This window comes from Loxodonta africana, chromosome 11, assembly GCF_030014295.1.
Source record: "Loxodonta africana isolate mLoxAfr1 chromosome 11, mLoxAfr1.hap2, whole genome shotgun sequence".
NCBI classification, from domain to species: domain Eukaryota; kingdom Metazoa; phylum Chordata; class Mammalia; order Proboscidea; family Elephantidae; genus Loxodonta; species Loxodonta africana.
The window spans coordinates 52,777,159-52,797,978 of record NC_087352.1 but is presented as its reverse complement, the minus strand read 5'-3'; the positions used below and the strand labels follow the sequence as shown (position 1 = coordinate 52,797,978).

General features: G+C 37.0%; 1 protein-coding gene across 1 annotated transcript in view; it reads left to right on the top strand.

Annotated features, from left to right (window-relative positions):
* The first annotated feature begins 2,105 nt into the window (after positions 1–2,105).
* DYNAP (dynactin associated protein) overlaps positions 2,106–20,820 on the top strand; it is a 42,024-nt gene continuing 23,309 nt past the window's right edge. The window contains 2 exon segments of the mRNA XM_064293212.1: positions 2,106–2,222; positions 2,315–2,320. Coding sequence (XP_064149282.1) covers positions 2,106–2,222; positions 2,315–2,320 — 123 coding nt within the window.

The following is a 20,820-nucleotide window of genomic DNA, read 5'->3' as shown; positions in this document are numbered from 1 at the left end:
AAAGGGGAGAATGGTTACTAGGGATAGCTAGCAGTGTGTCAAACAAGTAGCCATCTTGAAAATTGCCCAATTTGTAGTTTATTAAAGTGCAATATTATTTTTTTTCCGATATTATTACATACATTTTTAAATGACTTCATTTATCCAGTGTTTAATAATATTGGAACATGGAATTCACTTGGACTCTTATACCCCATGGGCCTAGAGGCTACACAATGATTTTGCTGTTTAATTTCATTATTTGGCAGGAGTCATGTTATGTTGCTTTTTGGGATGTACTCTCCCTCAGCTTCTCCCTCCTTCCATAAGTTTTTCATTGTCTGTATGTTTTAGGGAAACCCTGGTGGCACAGTGGTTAAGTGCTACAGCTGCTAACCAGAGAGTCCACAGTTCAAATCCACCAGGCAGTCCTTGGAAACTCTATGGGGCAGTTCTACTCTGTCTTATAGGGTCGCTATGAGTCGGAATCAACTCGAGGGCACAGGGTTTGGTTTTTGGTTTTGGTATGTTTTAGAGGCTGAGGCAATGTCAGTCTGTTTTAACTGATTCTAAAGGGTAAAAGGTAAAACCACACACACACACACACACAAAGCTTCAAAAAGTCAGGGAGGGTGTTTATGCCCTTAGCACCTAGCATAATACCTGGCACATGTTGAATGAGTAAATAAAAATTGTTCACTTTTTAATATAAGAAAAATTAGAGTTATTTCTCACAAATACACAAATATGCCTTCCTAAATATTTCAGGAAATTCCATCACTTCTCTTTAAAATGTTTTTTAGGATCATGGTTCTCAAACTTCCTGACTTTAAAACTGTATCTTGGATTTTCTTTTCTTTTAACCTGACTTGATGACACCCCACCTTCCCTTCAAAGACTTTCTTCATCAAATCCTTTCTTTTTCTTCCTAAAAATATTTACGTAATGTGATAGACATTAAGAATAAAGAGTAAGAGTAATATCCTACCATGCATTCACCACCACGGTTAATAAATGAGAGATAAATTATGCCATTTTTTCCTCCCCAGCACTCTCCAGCTCCAGTTGTAGCCACTATCCTCAGTTTGGCTGAGCTCAACTTTCTTCACTTCACTTAATCCCACCTCATTCTTAACGATGTTTTACTATTTTTGTATATAAACCAAAAACTTTTTGCTGTCAAGTCTATTCCAGCTTATAGAGACCCTACAGGGCAAAGAAGAACTGCCCATTAGGGTTTCCAAAGAGCGGCTAGTGGATTTGAACTGTCAACTTTTTGGTTAGCAGCCAAATGCTTAGCCACTGTACCACCAGAGCTCCGTTTTTGTATATACATAGTTTTCTTTATTATATGCAGAGCTATTTCCCTGCCCCATCCCCTGCAATAAAGCATAAATTCCTTGAGGCCATTAAGAGATGAGCAAACACATGCTAATAGATTTCAAAATGCTTTGTCTTTCTTAGCTCATCCTGGACTCGTGTTATTTTGAAGGGAGCACCTTTGTACGGAGAGTTTTAAGTGGTGGTTTTAATTAAAGACACCTCAGGCTTAGAAGGAGAAAAATGGATCTGCAGCACTTTCTAAACTGCATTATTAAGGACAAGTCAACGAGCTTGTCCTTTTGGCCTCATTACTCTTATTTCTAAAATAAGTACCAGGAGTTGTTTTTGGTAAACAGTCAGTTCTCTTTCAGCTTTAAAAGATTTTGAATGTTTAGATTTTACACCTAATAGAAGCTCTGTGGTGTGATATCTTCATATGATTCACCTATATATGTTTGAAACATGAGGCTATTTAATAAATATATTATGATGATAATGGATGATGCATAATCTTGAACCATAGTATTTAATAAAGTATAGAGTGAATAACCACCTGCCTAGAATTAATTATTTTGAGAGGAAATTTAATTAAATTATTTATTTATTCATTAAATGGTATTACATTTTAAAATTTATTCGTTAAAAATTCTTGTTTCAGGTATTGATCTTCTACACATGATACGTCACAAGTTTGTTTATAAATTTTAGAATGATTCCACTTTACAAATTCAATACCATGGCTTCCTTTTGTTTCCATTTTCCTCATTGTTTCTCTCTGTAGACATTCCAGAGGCCAAGTGACTATGAAGCTCCCAGTTCAGCATGTCAGTAAGGCTTGTACAGATGTCACTGCTGTCTGTGTTGACCCAGGAACCTTTGAAGACTCAAATTTCCCAGAAAGACAATGCCGACATGCACGGGTAATGTTTGTAACAACCCTCCTTTCCCAATGCTACCCCATAGCAGTGGGTTCACTATATACTGTCATCTTTTTTCGTTTTTTTCCTTTTAGGAATGGGTAGGTAAACTAGATCAAGTAGAACATGCAGGCATATAGGGCTCTGTTCTGTGAGGACCTGCCTCACCCATCTGCCTTGATCTAACCCTCAAGTCTGCTTGGGCATCCTTCCTTTAGCCTTCTGGATTCTGACCTTTTCTTGAACTAGTTGTTTTGAAAAGCTTAAAACATATAGAAAAGTAGGGAGAATAGTATAGAATGACTCTATATACCAATTACCTAGCTTCACCAATTATCAACAGTTTCCCAATCACATTACATCTATCCTCTACCACACATATCAGGTCATTTCACCTGCATATAGCTCAGCATGCTTCCCTATCTAATAAGAACATTTTTAATGACATAATCACCTTCCCGTTATTATACTTAATAAAATTAAGAGTAATGCCTTAGTAGCATTGAATGTCCAATTGCCCCTGTCATCTCAAAAATTACAATTGTTTGGCTTCAATTAGGGCGCAGAAACCCTGGTGGCACAGTGGTTAAGAGCTACGCCTGCTAACCAGAAGGTCAGCTGTTGAATCCACCAGGTGCTCTTTGGAAACTCTATAGGGCAGTTCTACTATGTCCTATAGGGTCCCTATGAGTCTGAATTGACTCGATGGCAGTGGGTTTGTTTTGGGGTTAATTAGGGTGCAAAGAACATCTACTCATTGCTTTGACTGTTAGGTATTTCAGTTTCTTTTAGTCTAAAACAGTTTTTCCCTTCCCTTTTTTTTAAATGCCTCATTGATTAGTTGAAGAAACTAGGTCATTTGTCATGTAGAATGTCCCACATTCAGGACTGGGTTGGTTACTCCTTCATGGTACCTTGTAACTTGTTCCTTTATTGCCCGTATTTCCTGCCAACCAGAGGCAAGAAAAATGTACAGGTGATGCTGTGTACACTGTGCCGCATACATACAGTCACGTGGCACATAAAGGCTGGCTCTCCTGCTTTCTGTGATGCTAAGATTGTTCACAGGCAAGGGAGGTATCACACAGAAACCTCTAACCTACAGTTCCTCATTAATTATTTCATGTAATGGCTTCAGTATCTATTGATAATGCTTGTTAGATCCAGTTTTTTCGATTGGGGTTGGAAAATGGTGATTTTCTAATTATATCTTCCCCTCTACAATTATTAGCTGTGATTCTTTTGTAAAGAAGAACCAACTATTGTACTCTGAAGTGCAATTCTTACAGAAAAGGCAGCATACATATTTTCTTCTTTCCTTTTATTTATTAATTTTTTAAGTAATGAGTTGGTGCCCTAGCAATCTTCAGTGGTGCCCAATGAGAATTTTTCAGAATCTGTTTCAGTCATTACCTTTTTGATGCTTGAATTTTCCCTTTTAGTCCAGTTGGGAGCTCTTTTAAGTTGGCTCTTGCATCTTTTTGACAAAACCTTATTAGTCATTGACAAATTCCTTGCTTTCCAGCGCAATAAGGTATTCTAGGAACATCATTTTGTACTTTCCGTGTCCTAGACCTAGACTTAGCTATTTCTCCAAGGATACCAGGTTTCTTTTCTTCAGGAATGATAGAGACCACAGTCTTTCTTTAGCCCTTTTTGTTTTGATCTTGGTGTTTTTAACCTTGACATAGAAACCTCTCTTTGTTTCCCTGTATTTTTCCCCATGGTTTGCTGCTCAGACTCAGATTTCTCATGTTCCTGAACTCCTGTCATGCTTTCAGAATTTACTTCAACCTCATAGCTTGATCGATAGGCCTCAACCCTGGCAGAAAATTGGCATTGCATGGTGGCTGACACTCTTGGCAGTTGTTATACTGGTTCTGAATCCACTCCTTCTGTTTAATTCTGCTATGGAGGCTTTGTTTGGCCCTTGATACAAAACAATAAATTATTAGCTTTGCCAGAGCTGAGGTAACATTGAAGGAAGAAGGAGGAGGTAATGTGGAAAAGGAGTAGTAAGAGAATGTTCCTCCTTGTTTACAAAGGTACAATAAAACATCTAAATTTCTGAGCTAAAAGTTATTTTAGATACCATCTAATCCAATCTCTTATTTTAACAAATGGAGAAATAGCTTCAGGAAAGTTGCAACTTTTAGTAGAATTCGTACAGCTAGTTAGTGGCTGAGATGGAACTAACCTGTAACCAGTTGCTGTGGAGTGGATTCTCACTCATGGTGACCCCATGTGTGTGGAACTGTGCTCCAAAGGGATTTCAGTGGCTGATTGTTTGCAAGGAGACCTCCAGGCCTTTCTTTTGAGGTACCTCTGGTGTACTCTAACCTCTAACCTTTCTGTTAGCAGCCAAGCATTTTAATGGTTTCCACCACCCAGGGACTTGAGATAGAACTAGCATTAGACAAACTAAAAAACTTGTACTAGATCTCACGGGTTTGAGATTTAAACTCAAACTTAAGACAAAAACCTGCTCTTTTCTGACTGTCATGTTTCCTGTCCTTTTAATATGGCCGATTCTTGTTATTTGAAGTACTATGAAGGCCCCAAGAACACTGAATTAGTGCATACTGAACCAGCCTTGTTGAACCTCAGCTGGTAATTTTTTACCACTGTTCTCATGTGCTTATCTGCAAATGACCCCCCACAAGCAGGATTTTTAGCGAATAGACACTTTGAAAACACTGGAAATAATGGCGATCTACTGCACTAAAACCCTCTGGAGTGCACGTCTGCTCTGACACACATGGGGTTGCAGTGAGTCAGAACCGGCTTGACAGAGATGGGTTTTACTGTGCCAATAAAGATTAGTTGCAACATCATGACAATCATCGGTGTCAGCATAACCACAAGCACTTTTATAGCACTAAGTGGCAGACAGGGATATAAGCACTTTATACCTAGTATTTCATTTAATCCTCACAACAACTCCATGAGACAGGTTCTATTATTACCCTTATTTTACAGCTGAAGACTCTGAGGACCAGAATTTAAATAACTTGCCCAAGGCCACACTGCTAGTAAGTGGCAAAGTCAGGTTGAGACCCAGGTTGTTTCTGCCTCCAGATTTTAAGCCACCCAGTCCCCATATATTTGGCCTCTCACTTGCACAGCACTTTGTAGTTTACAAAGCGATGATACCTCCATTAATCTTTAGGCCTGTACTGTAAGTCCTGCGGTCTTAGTACAGGCATTTTACAGATGAGGAAACAGGGACTCAGAGAGGACAGGTAATTTTCCAAGTGAGAATATATGGTGTCTGGCATAAGCTGGATCCTCTAAAGGTCTGTCTGAAAAATTTCATGCTGACAAATTCTTAGCTGAGCTGAAGTTTAGCAGGAGTCTCTACCCTAATGAAAGTGTGCATTGCTGGGAGGTTCCTAGGAGCCTGCTTAATGAAAGAATTTCAGGTATCATCAGGCTCAGATAGGAGGAAATTTTGATCAGGAGAATTTGAGGTCCTTTTTCATTTAAAATAATGCAGTCAGCAACCTACCTGTGCACTGGGAATTTTTGATAGGTTAAATAGTTTTTAGCAATTTTGTTCAACTTTGAAAGATTCAGACATAAGAATAAGAAAGTGTGATAATTGGATACGTGTTTCTTTACTCCAATGACAGGCAAAGCACAAGACCAGTCCTTTCCCAGGATGAAAATGTAGAAATTTAACTTACTATTTATTATGAAAAATGTAATAAGTAATGTTGACATTCGTACATTTCTTTGATAATCAATGACAAACAATATAAAAGAAGTGACAAGAGCCTTCATTTTTCTTGAAATGCTTACTTTCGTTCTTACTATTTTTATCTAAATCTTTTTTAGGTGACACAAACCATCTCCAGTGACTGTTCTTTGTGGGAAATCTTTCTTATTTGTCTGTTAGCCTGTGTAATAACCACAGCAATTGGAGTACTTACAGTGTGCCTGGTCAATAAAGGGGGAAATGGTATTACCCTTATTATTATCTGGGGAGATGATGGGAAACCAATAAAAATAATTCCTGGAACAACCTCATCTCCTACTTCTCAACCTATAGTGACTGACATGATACCACAACTGACTATGACCACCACAAGTATACCTACAACCACCAAAAGTGTACCTACAACCACCACAGCAGACATCTCCACCACTTCAGTTGAGTCTATTATCCTAAAGTCCACTCCCACCACTTCACCTGAACCTAAAACAGATATAATTTCTACTAAATGTACAATTGACACCTCCACTTTGAATGAAGTTACAACCACAATGGAAATGAGCACAGTATTTCAGCTGAACCTACCACCACAGTGGAGAAGACCAGCATGCCAACCGAATCTACTTCATTTGAGCAGACTACTACCACCACAGCTCTATGTCAACTGAAGCTAGATGTAGCACTACTTCAACAGAACTTACAATAACCACTCCAATAGAACATACAACTTCTGAACCTACAACCATCATAACTCCTCCTGAACCTACCATAACCAGTTTTACTTCAAGTGAGTCCATAAGTACTATCACTTCAATTGATCCTAGAACCCTATTTACTATAGACTCTTCGACTGAACTTAAAACCGCCACAGAAATGATCACTACTACTGAATCTGAAAGCACCACAGTTTCTACTAAACCTACTACTATTACACCTATAATAACCCCATCAGCTGAGATTGTAACCACTGCAGGCAGTAGCACCTCATCCACTGAGCCTAAAAACACTACAGTTTCTGCTGAACCTACTACTGTCACAGCCGTAATAAGTGCTTCAGCTAAAACTACAAACCAAACAGCCCAAACTTCCACTTCCACTGAACCCTCAACTACAACACCAAATATCATTCAACTGAACCGGAACCTTCCACCAATTCCACTGAATCCACAACTACAAAACTCACTACCACTTAAACTGAATTTACAGATACCACTAAATATACAGACGCAAAAGCAAGGACCATCACCTCAACTGCATTTATAACCACTCATGAATTTTTCAGATCCTACCGCCAAAACAAGTAATAGCACCTCGGCAGAATTTATAACACTTGAGAGAATCTACAGCCCCGTAGCCATAATCGTTTCAGCTGAAGCTACATCCACAATAGAAACTAAAACTTCAGCTGAACTTACAACCTCCACCATCCTACTACCACAGTTGCCACTAGCACTACCACTTTATCTCACCTCCCTGTTGCTAGTAATTGAACCCACCAGTGAATCTATAATTTGGACATATTCAACTGGATTTACAACTGCATCAGTTACCACCACTTACTCAATTAAACATCTCTATAATACAGCCACCACCGTCCACCACCGTGTCATACATTCATGTTGCCTTATATTAACCCCTAGTTCATTGGATTCAATTAATCTGCAGTTAATTGAAACTACCAAGTCTCTGGGTGGTACAAACAGTTAACACGCTTTACTGCTAACATAAAGGTTGAGGTCCAAGTCCACCTAGAGGTACCTTGGAAGAAAGGCCTGGCAATCTATTTACAAAAAGTCAGCCACTGAAAACCCCATAGAACACAGTTCTACTCTGACACACATGTGGTTGCCATGAATCTGAATTGACTTGATGGGAACTGGTTAATCGAAATGACAACACCTTGAATCCAGGTTAACGGATGCTACAACTACCACTACTACCACCTCTCCTAATGAACCAACAATCCCAACATGCCACCATTACTCTTTGAACTGAACTTAAAATCACCATGTGATCTACATAATCTAATACCACAAAAGACGCTACTATAATTTGAATTGAACTACAATTAGCATTACTCTCACTAAGCTTACAAACATCACAAAACCAATACATCAGCTGAACTTGCGGCTACCACAAGACAATGTAGTAGGTTTATCTGAAGTGGTAGAAGCAGTTGTGGTAGTTGTAGATGTGACGTTTTTCAATTAAGCTTAAAACCATCACAACTACAACCATCACTTCAGGTGAATCAAGAATCAAAACTGTTCCTACCACTACTTAAAAATGCCCTGCAACACCCAATGACCTCCTTGAGCAAGAGAATTTTTCCACTACTAATTACCCCACTATCTAATGACCTCTGCCATCACTCATATTACTGAACTTATAGCTATAACTACTATTGTAGGTGATTCTTCATCCAACAGAAATACTTCATTGAACTTTATCACCATTTTATAGACAACCAGTTTAGTCCATTAACAATGCTCCTTTAGTATGAGGGCACAAAACCCACCTCAACTCTACACATCTGTCTTCTACACCCGTTAGACCTCCATTTGACTAGAACTGAAATTTTAATTTTAAAAAAATTTTCCAGTTTCCTGGTTTCTGATCATGTAAATCTCATAGAAAATGAACCTACTGTGTTATCTAAAAATCCTTATCTAATAAATGAATAATAAAATATGGAAACCCTGGTAGCATAGTGGTCAAGAGCTATGGCTGCTAACCCAAAGGTCAGCAGTTCAAATTCACCAGGTGCTCCCTGAAAACTCTATGGGGTGGTTCTACTCTGTCCTAAAAGGTTGCTATGAGTTGGAATCGACTCGACAGCAATCGGTTTGTTTTTTTTTCTTTTTTAAATTTCTTAGTAAAATCTGTATTAATAAAATATATATATATATGTGGTAAAATATAAACCTGTTTAAAGAGTGGACTTTTGGAGTATGTTAAAAAACTTACATGAAATAATTTTAATTATCATGTTTTATTTCCTATGTATATATTATTTTCTCCTCAGGTTGTTTTGTATTTTAGAATACTGACGGCTATGCACATTACTATAAATGTGTTTTCACTATTTTAAACAGAAGGATTAATGAAATACTGAAAAACATACCAAGGAAGAAAATATTCATGTGGGATAAGTGATTATTAGTTTGGACTCTCTCTGTTTAGAATGTCTGCTAATTGATGAGGTTTAAATTGACGTGTATGATTACCGAGCTCCTCTAGAAACTTACCGAATCAGAACTGTTAGGGCTGGGTCAAGAATATGTATTCTACAAATCAATATACATTTGAAAATTGTTCAAAAGAAAAATTAGTTATCAACACATACTCTAAAAAATGTCAGCCTTATTCAGACCTGTGAAGAATGGACTGTCATTTAATATATGATCACATCCTGGAAGTGGCGGGAGGGAATGTTTCACTGATGAAATAGAAAATCCTTTTTTCCTATTTTAAATAGAGGGATTAATTTTTAAACAAACTGTTTGAAAATAAATATTTCAACATTCACTATGCTAACTAGAAATAATTAAAAAAATTCTTCCACATCACTACAACAGGAATTTTATTTTTCAGTATGCTAAAAACAAAAAAAAGAGCAAACCCATTGCTGTCCAGTTGATTCTGACTCATAGTGTCCCTATAGGGCAGAGTAGAGCTGCCCCATAGGGTTTCTAAGGAGCACTTGGTGGATTTGAACTGCCGACCTTTTGGTTAGCAGCAATAGCTCTTAACTACTACACCACCAGGGTTTCCTTCAGTATGCTAGCCTAGTTAATATATTTATATGTACTTAATATAATTGTGTTTGAATAGTTTAATTTGGATTATACTCATACAGATTACTATTCTGTTCTCTTCGAGTCATTTTATTTATTAATGCTTTAAAACATGTATGTATCACTGAATCAACTTTCTTTATCTGCAAAGGAGAAACAAAAACAAAACTGTTACCATTTTTCAGTTTTCCATATCCTTGCTGCTACTCAGGATGATATGTGTTCTAAAGTCGACTTATTCTAGCAACAACCCTCTCTTTTACTCTAGTATATATATATATATTTGCTCATATATATATATGAGCAAAAGTAAGATTTTCCCAGCTTGACATATAGTAGGCGCTCAATAAATACTTGTTTCATGAATGCATACACACACACATACATATATAAATACATAAATGTTAAATGACTTTTCTATAAGTTTCCTATTACTGCTATAACAAATTATCACAAACTTAGTGCCTTAAAATACCACAAATTTACCACCTTACAGTTCTGGAGGTCAGAAGTTTTCAAATTAAGGCGTCAGCAAGTTTGCGTTCTTTCTGGAAGCTCTGGGGGAGAATTTGTTTATTTGCCTTTTCCAGCTTCTAGAAGCTGCCCACATTCCTTGGCTCGTGACCCTTTTCTTGCCTCACTCTAACCTCTGCTTCTTTCCTTACATCTCCTTCTCTGACTCTAACATTCCTGCCTCCCTCTTATAAGGACCCCTGGCATTACATTTAGCTAACTTGGATAATCCAGGATAATCTACTTATCTCAGCTGGCACCATTCCACCCCCTTCCACTATTGATTAAATTTTAAATTTGAATTTTTGGTATGTAACTCCAAAAAAACTCCATTCAATGCTCACTGTATAGTGCCGTTTGTCTGGTATGGGAACCCTGGTCTGCAGTGGTTATATACCCACACCTCAGTTATTGCCATGGTTAGGTTCCAAAGACCAGGTTGTTCTGCAGAAACAGGCATTATGCAAAAATGGAAGATGACCACATCCGATTACAAAATGGAGAATGACTACATCATCACATAACTGCCAAATTACATCATAACATAATGACGAAGCCACTGAGAACCACAGCCCAAGCAAGTGGACACATTACCTTAACTGTCAGAGACAAAGTTAATGTTGCCTCATACCTTGACATTCGTTATTGCCAGATGTGCATTGTTAATGTGGAAAATAGTTAGATAGTAGATTTTTTACTATTGTCATAAATGTGAAATGTCACGTAACGAAGGTCAATAAGTGAGGAGTAGGTGTACTTTTTTTTTTAATCCATTTATTTTCAATCTCTTTGTGTCTTTATACATGTATCATACTGTTGGGAGCCTTGCTGTCACAGTGTTTAAGAGCTCGGCTACTAACCAAAAAGGTCAGCAGCTGGAATCCACCAGCTGCTCCTTGGGAACCTTATGGGGCAGTTCTACTCTGTCCTATGGAGTTCTACCCCATCCTATAGGGTTGCTATGAGTCGGAATCAACTCGATGGCAACTTTTTTTTTTTTTTTTTTTTGGTTTGGTTTAATCTCAGAAGTTCCATAATCCTCTTATAATTTGCCATATTTTATTTTTTAGAAGTGAGTCAAGTGAAGGGAATTACACAAGGGCATACATACCAGAAGACAGGGATTAATGGGGGCCATTTTAGAGACTTCTATCACAGTTTCTAATAATGAACTAAAAATATATGGAACAGAACTTGATAGAATTTTCACAAGTACTTGAAAAGTTTGCAATAATAATGAGAAATTCGAATGTACTTTTCTTAACAACTGATAGCCAGGGCAGTTGTGGTTCAGTGGTAGAATATGTACTTTCCACATGGGAGACCTGGCTTAGATTCCCAGCCAAGATACCTCAAGCGCGGCCACCACCCATTTGTCAGGGAAGGGTTATGTGTTGCTGTGACGCCGAACAGGTTTCAGTGGAGCCTCTAGACTACGACAGACTAGGAGGAAGGCCTGGCAATCTACTTCTGAGAATCGGCCAATGAAAACCCCATGGATCACAACAGTTCAATCTACAACCGATCATGAGAATGATGCAGCATCTAGCAGTGTTTCCTTCTGTTGTGCGTGGTATCGCCATGAGTTGGAGGCCGCCAACTAGATGGCAGCTAACAACAACAATAATTAATAATCCAGCAGACAAAAACCTAAGCATATAGAAAATTTGGATAGAATAATTATCAAATGTTGTCTAATGTACTTGTTTTGTTCATTGATGTACTTAGTATATAGAATAATGGCTGGTACATAGAAGCCACTCCAAAAATGTTTGCTGAATGGATGACTCAATTTACAGTTCCCCTCACTCTATAATTAGTGAACAGAGTCTTCTCAAACTCACAGGGTACACATGCAAAAATGCATATATGTAAAATAATTCTCAAAAAATTTCAGAGTTGGCATCATACAGATCACTTTTTCTAAGCATGAACAACTAGGTTATCACCAATTTTTTTTTTAAGATAACAAAAAGAGCCCAAATACTTGAGAATTAAAAAAAAAAACTCTTCTAATTAATTCATGAATAAAGACAATGGAAATTTAAAAATTCTAAGACTTGAAAGAAATGAAAATATCATAATAGGAAACATTTTAGATACAGAGTAATTTAGATGAAAATATATAACATTTTATGCTTATATTGAAAAGTAAAATGCTAAAAGTTAATGAGTTAAGTGTTGTCTTAAGATTTTAAAAAAAAGAAAAAAGTCCAAGTATATATTTTTCTTTTTTTGGTATTCTCTCCTTTTTATCAAATTATAACTACATGTTATAATTTGTGAACTGCACAAATCTTAAGTGTACCAAGCTGAAAAAAAAAAAAAATCCAAACCCATTGCCATCAAGTCAATTCAGACTCATAGTGACCCTGTAGGACAGGTTAGAACTGCTTCATAGGGTTTCCAAGAAGTAACTAGTGGATTTGAGCTGCATGCAGACCTTTTGGTTAGCAGCTGTAACTCTTAACCACTAGGCCACCAGGGCTTTGCCTTAAGTGTACAGGTCAAGAAATTCTTACATAGATAGATACATAGGTAGGCACACACACCAATACAACCACCACCAAGATTAAGATGTAAAACATTTATATCACCTCAAAAGATTCCTCATTCCCATTTATAGCCCTGGTGGTGACCACTACTCTGAATTCTGTCACCATAGACTGTATTTGTCAGTCATTTATCTTCATATAATTGTAACTCATATAGTATTGATACTTTTCAATCTGGCTTCTTTCCCTCAACAAAATGTAGCATATATTAGTGGTTAATTTTTCTTTTTATTAAAAAATACTGAGTAGTGTTCCATTGTATCAATATAATTCAAATTATTTTTACAGTGTCCTCTTGATAGATATTTGCTTGTTTCCAGTATTTGGCTATCCCAAATAAAGCTTCTATGAACATCCGGTTGCATGCCATTTGTGGTCATTGCTTATATTCTTGGGTGTATATCTATGAGTGGATTGTTGTGTCATAGGGTAAGTGTACGTTTAGTTTTAGCTATCCAAGGATAATTTCCACATTATTTTCCGGCTCAAATGCTGCTGTTGGACTTCTCACTTCTAGATAAAATATCAAAGGTCTCACACTGTCGTTTAATTGTCATCCCTTTAGGTAATTATTTGATACCATATCTCTCTGTTCCCAAAATAATCTTACTGTACACTCAGACATATCTCTATTAATTTCTATTATCTCCTTCAATATCTTCTCTCTTTCTCCTCTTCTACAGCGTCCTCTTTTTTCTCTTCTACCAGCTTATAGCTTTTTTTAATACATCAGTTTAGACCTGTGTGTTCTTATACCCACCTTACATTCCTTACCTGAGCATCCAGTCTACAGAACCTCCCCCAACCCAACATATAGCCCTACTTCCTGCCTCAGTCCAAGACTTAACCAAGACTGAGACAGGAGTTATAGTTATCATGCCACCATGATAAATCCTAATATATATTATCAGAGTCTCATTGATCTTCCTTATTGTTGTTTGGTCTCCACAATAGATTTAATCTACTAAATGTCTTTCCCTGCCCCCTACTCCTCCTTTTCCTTCTTAGTACATTATAATGGAGTTGGCACTCTAAAAATTCAGAAAGTGTTTCATAAAGCTGTCATATCCCGTCAGGTAATTGGGAATAATAATCCTTCATGTGTGGAGGTTAATGAGAACTAGAGTAGGATCAGAGTGGTACACACGTAGTAAAAGCATACACCTCTTTCCATAGTAAATGTCAGTAACATTAACGGCAAACTGCATCTGAGTCAAAAAATGTGCTTCCCAGGGTTGCTGCCCACTAAGGGTGATCCAGAAACTCTGGTGGTGTAGTGGTTACGTCCTACTGCTGCTAATCAAAAGGTTGGCGGTTCAAATCTACCAGGTGTTCCTTGGAAATTCTGTGAGGCAGTTTTACTCTGTCCTGTAGGATTGCTGTGGGTTGGTATCGACTCGACGGCAATGGTTTTTTTAAGGATGATCCAGTGACATTCTCTAACAACCAGAGCAACTTTCTATCCTACACTCAAACATATTTTTATAAAAGGTTTGAGTACTAGACTTAAGTAAAAGTCAAATGACCAATTTTAGTTTTTTAAGAAATAGTTTAGTTTCTTAAGAGTAACAATATTGAGGACTAAGACCTTGTCCTCAAATACTTGAAAACTGTTTTTTGGAAGAAAAATTGTTATATTGTCTCTAGAAAAAGAACTAAGTTTTTTTTTGAAAGTTACGAGGATGATTTTCTGACAATAAAGGAAAGATTTTCTGACAATGAGTGCCATCAGAAATGGAATGCCAAACCCTAGGGAATCACGAACAAAAGGCTGAACGGTACAGTTGGCCTTCATTCAATGGAGGGCTGAGTTAGATACCTAGGGCCCATTTTTTAAAATTTCATACATATAAACATACATTTATATATAATACAAGAATTGTTACCCTTTTTGTAATGAAACTTTACAATCTTAACAAATTTTGAAATTTTTAATCTAAATCCCCACATGTCATTTTCAGATTAGGTGATCATACATTCTGGTTTTTCCAGGACAGTCTCAGATTAAACAAATTTTTTTTTGTGCCAGAATAATTATATTGAATCCTTTCACCTTTGAAAGTGTCTAGGTTTAGGTTGTAAAATATATGGTCACCCTATTATAAACAAAGACTAGACTTAAATTCCGTCTGATAGCAGGCACCTTATCTACCTTATTCACTGCTGTTTGAGCCTCCAGGGCCCAGAACAGTGCCTGGTACAAATTAGCTGCTCAATGAATCCTTGTTGAGAGGACTGAGTATTTGTTGAGTAAATAAAAGGCAATGGTCTCTCAATAAAAACATATTTACATATTTTTAGGCCAAAATGGATCTGTATACAGAATAAGTTGGAATTGGAAAATCACCGAACTGTAACTAAACTTGTATTTGTCCTTTAATTATGTTTCTATTTTGATTAGTGCTACTTGTTATAGTGCCGCAATGTTCCTTAAATAAATTTTAGTTTTCCTTTAGTGAAAGAACACTCTCCTCTAGAAACTAGGAAGAGAGCTATGAAAAAGGAAATTATTTTATGATAATCATATATATTAATATAGTATACAATTATACATGGTTTATTATAATCATATCATATGCAAGGTAATAATTGCACTGATGATGATTTCAGTAACATTCAAGAAAGATTCTTTTGTACTTCCTGTGAAATTTTCACAATGTTATTCTCGGACGTGTGAGTTTGTATAGGAATTGCAAATATCAGCCACCATACTGAGTTTTTGAAATCTGTTACGTGGCTACTTAATTACTATATCAACTATACAATGAAATATGATGTATGTAATAATCCCTTTGCTTAAAAAATTGCCAAAGATCAGAGAGCTTGAGCTGTCATACTGGTTCTCAGCAAAACAATAGAGAAAAAGGGATGTTTCATTGTCATGCACAGATGTTTCATTATCATCATGATGATTATGGTCAAATTTCATCCATGGAAGTGTATAACATGGATAAAATGATCTGAAATAAATCAGTGTTGACCTGGCATTTAAGACAACAGTGGTGTTCACTCATTATTAACCAATGGCTCTGAAATAGTCCCCAAACCAAACCGAACCCATTGCCATACAGTCCATTCTGACTCAAACTGATCCTATGGGACAAAGCAGAACTGCCCCGTAGGGTTTTCAAGGAGCGCCTGGTGAATGCGAACTGCCAACCTTTTGGTTAACAGCTGAGCAGCTGAGTTCTTAACCACTACACCACCAGGGCTCCCTAAAATAGCCCACTGGTAACAAATTTGGCTAATGAATAACCAAATATCAAATGTCTCTCAATTACTCTGTTATAAAAAAAACAAAACAACCAAAATAATGCTTTTGGCTCAAATGTCTGCTGAAATTAAAAGAGCTTTAATAGGAGAGTCTCATATATAATGAGAAATACCTACACACTTTTTTGTACATATTATAATCCAAATGGTTTGATCTGTGGAAAAGGAAATACACAGAATTTTTTTTTAATTGGAAAACAAAATACCTGAATATTGCGGTACATGATTTTTCACAATAACATGATTTTTAAGTGTTCAGTTTTATATTTTTTTTAGTACTTTGTGACTGGGTCACTTAAGGATTCTGAGGGTGGGAATTTAAAGTTTCTGCACAAGTGACAGGATGATGTACCATTCTCCAGGCTACTGAATAACAACGAGTGTAATAAAATGCTTATGAAGTTCCGTTCACTCTATGGTTATGGCATCCCAGTGCCAAATTAAGATGCGTATCTCAGTATTGTAGTAAGGCAGTATTTTAATTAGACTATAAATTCATCTTCAATGACAGAGACCCAAAACAATAGTGACAAACAAAATAAAACTCTCTTGACCCCCTTGAAAAGTCTGGACTGCTCTTGAGTTTTGCTATATGAATTGGTCCAAGCTCCTTCTTATCTTGCCTCCTGTTGCTCCACCATCTTGAGGGTGTTATTCTTAAACATATGGCCAGAGATTATATACCACTCATCTGCATTCCAGCTGTCAAGGAGTGAAAAAAGGAAAGGAGGTGTGCCTCTTCCCTTAAGTGCTCAACTCTGAAGTTGCCTACATAATTTATGCTAATCTCCTGTTACACAGAATTTAGTCATACGGCCACATCTAGCATCAAAGAGGGATAGCAATTGCAGTCTTTACTCTGGGTGTCTATGTGCCTCCCTAAAAACACAGGGGCTCTTTTTCAATGAGTTTGAAAAGAAGAATGGTTATTTAGGATAACTTGTATTTTTGGAATACATAGCCAGGTTTTTAAGGAAATCCAGTTTAATTTCTAATCCACTTGACGGCCATAAATTTTGTTGACTACAGTTAATATATTGATTTTCAGTAGAATTAGTTAAATTCGTTGTTTGTGTTCATTCCTCTGGAAAGTGTCATAAAAGTTGGGCTCCTTGTAGCTCCCCGGCCCAGAGGCCACACAGTGGCTTTATTGCCTTATTTTTGCTGGGCCAGCGTCATGTTTTCACTGTTTCTTGGAAGAAATTCTTTTCCCTCTTTCTCCTTCTTTCCATAGATTTTTCATGCTGTTTGTATTCCACAGCAGATTTTCTCAGCCACAGCACTATTGACATTTTGGGACAGACAAGTCTTTGTTGGGGGAAGATGTTTAGCAGTATCTCTGGCCTCTATTTTTTCTGGCCTCTACCCACTAGATGCTAGTAGCAACCCCCTCTCGGCTGAGTTGTGACAACTAAAAATGTCTCCAAACCCGTTTCTGTTGATTGGTTTCCGACTCTTCGGACTCATAGCAACCCTATAGGACAGAGTAGAACTGCCCCATGGGGTTTCCAAGAAGTGGCTGGTGAATTCCAACTGCTGACCTCTTTGGTTAGCAGCTGTAGCTCTGTAGCTCTTAACACCTGTGCCACCAGGGCCAAATGTCCACTGGGGGGCAAAATTACCCCCAGTGAGAACAGCTCACTGTTTTCAGGCTTCAGGCTATCGTTTGGTTGCCATTTTTTTTTTCCAGTGGAATTCCTTAAGTTATAGGCAAAGGATACAGTTATGATAGTATTTTTGAAAAGATCACACATTTTTTTTCTTTTAAGTTCAGAATCAACGTATATAACGTTCCAGCAGGGCAGCTATGTCCATTTATTTACCATTGAACACAGCAATTAGCACAGAAAATGGAATGTAAATAATTTTTTAATGAATAAATCATTTTGATATGTTAACCATTTCAAAGTTTAAAAAAAGTTAGCATTCTTAAAACATTTCTTTTGAAAGATTTTTAGGGAGTGCACCTCATTAATTAACATCAATTAATGAGTTAACTAATCAATTAATGAGTTCACCTCATTAACCAACATCAATTTTTATGTTCATAAGAATCATGTAAGTTTCTGGCCCAAAATCCCACCCTCAGACCCAGTTGCAGTTGCAATGTGTCTGGGACATGAGCAGAAATCTTCACTAAGAGCCATTGCGATCTGGGATCTTTTCCAATTCTGAGATTTCAATCCTCCCTTTCCTTTGTTTTCCAACAAGGAAAGCAACCTGTTAGTGTTAGTGATATCTACTGAAATGTCTGTTTCTACATCATCTCTTGTGAGGTATGCAATGTGGAAAGGTCACTAGACTGAAAGACAAGAGACACATTCAACAAGGCTCCACACTACTTGTGTCATGTTACTTTCCCTGGACTTCAGGTTCTTCATCTTGAGTTCGCTTTCAACTCTGTTAATGATTAGTTTTCCTCTTTTCCTTTTTAAAGAGGGGTAACATACATAAAGTACATTAATCTGAAGTGTACAGCTGTACATTTTTTTATATATCTATGCACATGTGTAACCACTACCTAGATAAAGATGTAGACATTTCCACTAAATCCTGATTCCCTCATGTCCTTTTCCCATCAACTCTTTCCACTCCACTTTGAGACAAACTGCTATTCTGACCTCTATTACCATTCTTGAACTTCATATAATGGAATCGCACGCATGTCTGATTTCTTTCACTAGACATATGAGTGAACATGCAACCTGTTGTGCATGTAAAAACAGTTGATTTAAAAATTTTATCTGTGTATTTTATTTATTTAATACTGCATAGCATTTCATTGTATGAATTTGCCACAATTTATTTATCTATTGTAGACATTTGGGTCATTTCCAGTTTTTGATTATTATTATAATAAAGGTGTTATGAATATTTCTGCGTAGATCTTTTATGGGCATAGGCCCCCTGTCTCTTGGGTACATACCTAGGAGTGGAATTCTTAGGTCATAAGATAGGCATAGATATAGTTTTACTAGAAACTGCCAAACAGCTTTCAAAATTGTTTGCATTATTGCCCACTGCTCTTAGCAATGTGGGAGAGTTCCAGTTGACCCACATCTCACAGACTCTTGGTAACATTGATCTTTTAATTTTAGTCTGTCAGTGGATGATTCTGATCTGACAAGTTAGTTGAATATCTAGACAATGAGTGTTACTGACAGGGGCATTTTCTCACACACACACACACACAAACTATCTTGATTGCTTCATTTGCATGGGATTTTTAAAAAATTAACATAGTCTATCAGATAAATTTATTTGAAAACCTTAAAAAAATATTCTAATATCAATCATGGCTAAAAACTTCTTGTGCTAGTTTTAAGTAGGGTCTCTTTGAACGTATGCGTTTGATTCTGTTGGGTAGCTTTTCAGTAGAGTAGCTGCCTTATTTCTTAACTCCTACACATGCCTTTTTAATGTCTCTACTAAGAGGATGAAAGAAGGTTGTCTCTGAGTAAACTGGATGGATTTGAAAGGAATGCTTGCACAAACACCTTTTAGCTATAATTTTTAAGGCACCTTCCTGATTAAGTTTAACTGTTACTCTTAGAGAAGAAAAGAAACTTGGTAAATGCATTAACAGTCATTGATTTATTAGGTTATGTTGCTCTCATCTGAGAAGACAGAGAGTTAGGGTGTAAGGAAGTGTGACCTAAGGGAATTTCCTTTTACCAAATGCTGTATCAGAGCAGTGGGATCAGCATGAGAAGGTCAAGGCCAGAAGATGAGAAGACGTGGGCACCTAAGTGGTGGCACCAGCCAGGTGCACCTAAGGATAGTCCTTCTAGGTTTGACACAAAGCACCTGGAAACTTCACCTGTTTCTGAAGTCTATCATGGACTGGCCCAGAAAGGTGATGAAAGAAGGGAGGGAAAGAAGTATTAGGTAAAATTTTCATAGTTTGCTTCTGTTAGGGAGGCTGCCCTGTTGAGACAGAAGCTACAGATACCTCTCAGAGGCGGGATTGGTTTTCTTGTTTTTTTATTGTAATTAATTAATACCTTACTTTTGACCCCCAAGTGAGTCCCCTGTTAGGAATGATATTTAATATTTAGTTTAATCAACACCTGCAATGATGCATCAGAGTCAACTTGCCATCAGTCAACTAAAATATTACTTAAGGTTGCAGGTATGAAGGGCAATGATCAAAACAGAAAATGCTCCTAAAGTTAACTTTGTGAAATTGGCAGCTTGAGAATGGATGGAAAATGTGGGAATTACATAGTAAATATTGAATCCCCTAGAAACCAGCCAGTGAGTATTTGTTGTTCCATTTTGATAATTTGTCTATGCTGCCCTCATTTATGATCATAATAGAAAAATCCTAATACTTTAATATAATATCATAGAAGTAATGTTTATGCATGCTTCACAAAAAGGAACGTATAATTTTCAACTAAAACCCATATCCCTTGCCTTCCAGTTGATTCCGACTCATAGTGACCCTACAGGACAGAGTAGAACTGCCCTATGAGGTTTCCAAGGAGTGGCTGGTGGATTCGAACTGCTGACCTTTTGGTTAGCAGCCTAGCTCTTAACCACTGTGCCACAGCATTGTACTTTAATTTTCAACTACTACCTGTAAATCAGATAGCTTGTGTTTTTTTTTTTAATTTTTTATGTTGTATGTTGCTACAAGCATAGCACACTATTCTATGTATTTATTAACCAAAAATATTAGTGTTTTTCTGGAAATATAATTTAATAATGAGTTAAAATAATGATATGCAATTATAACCACGCAG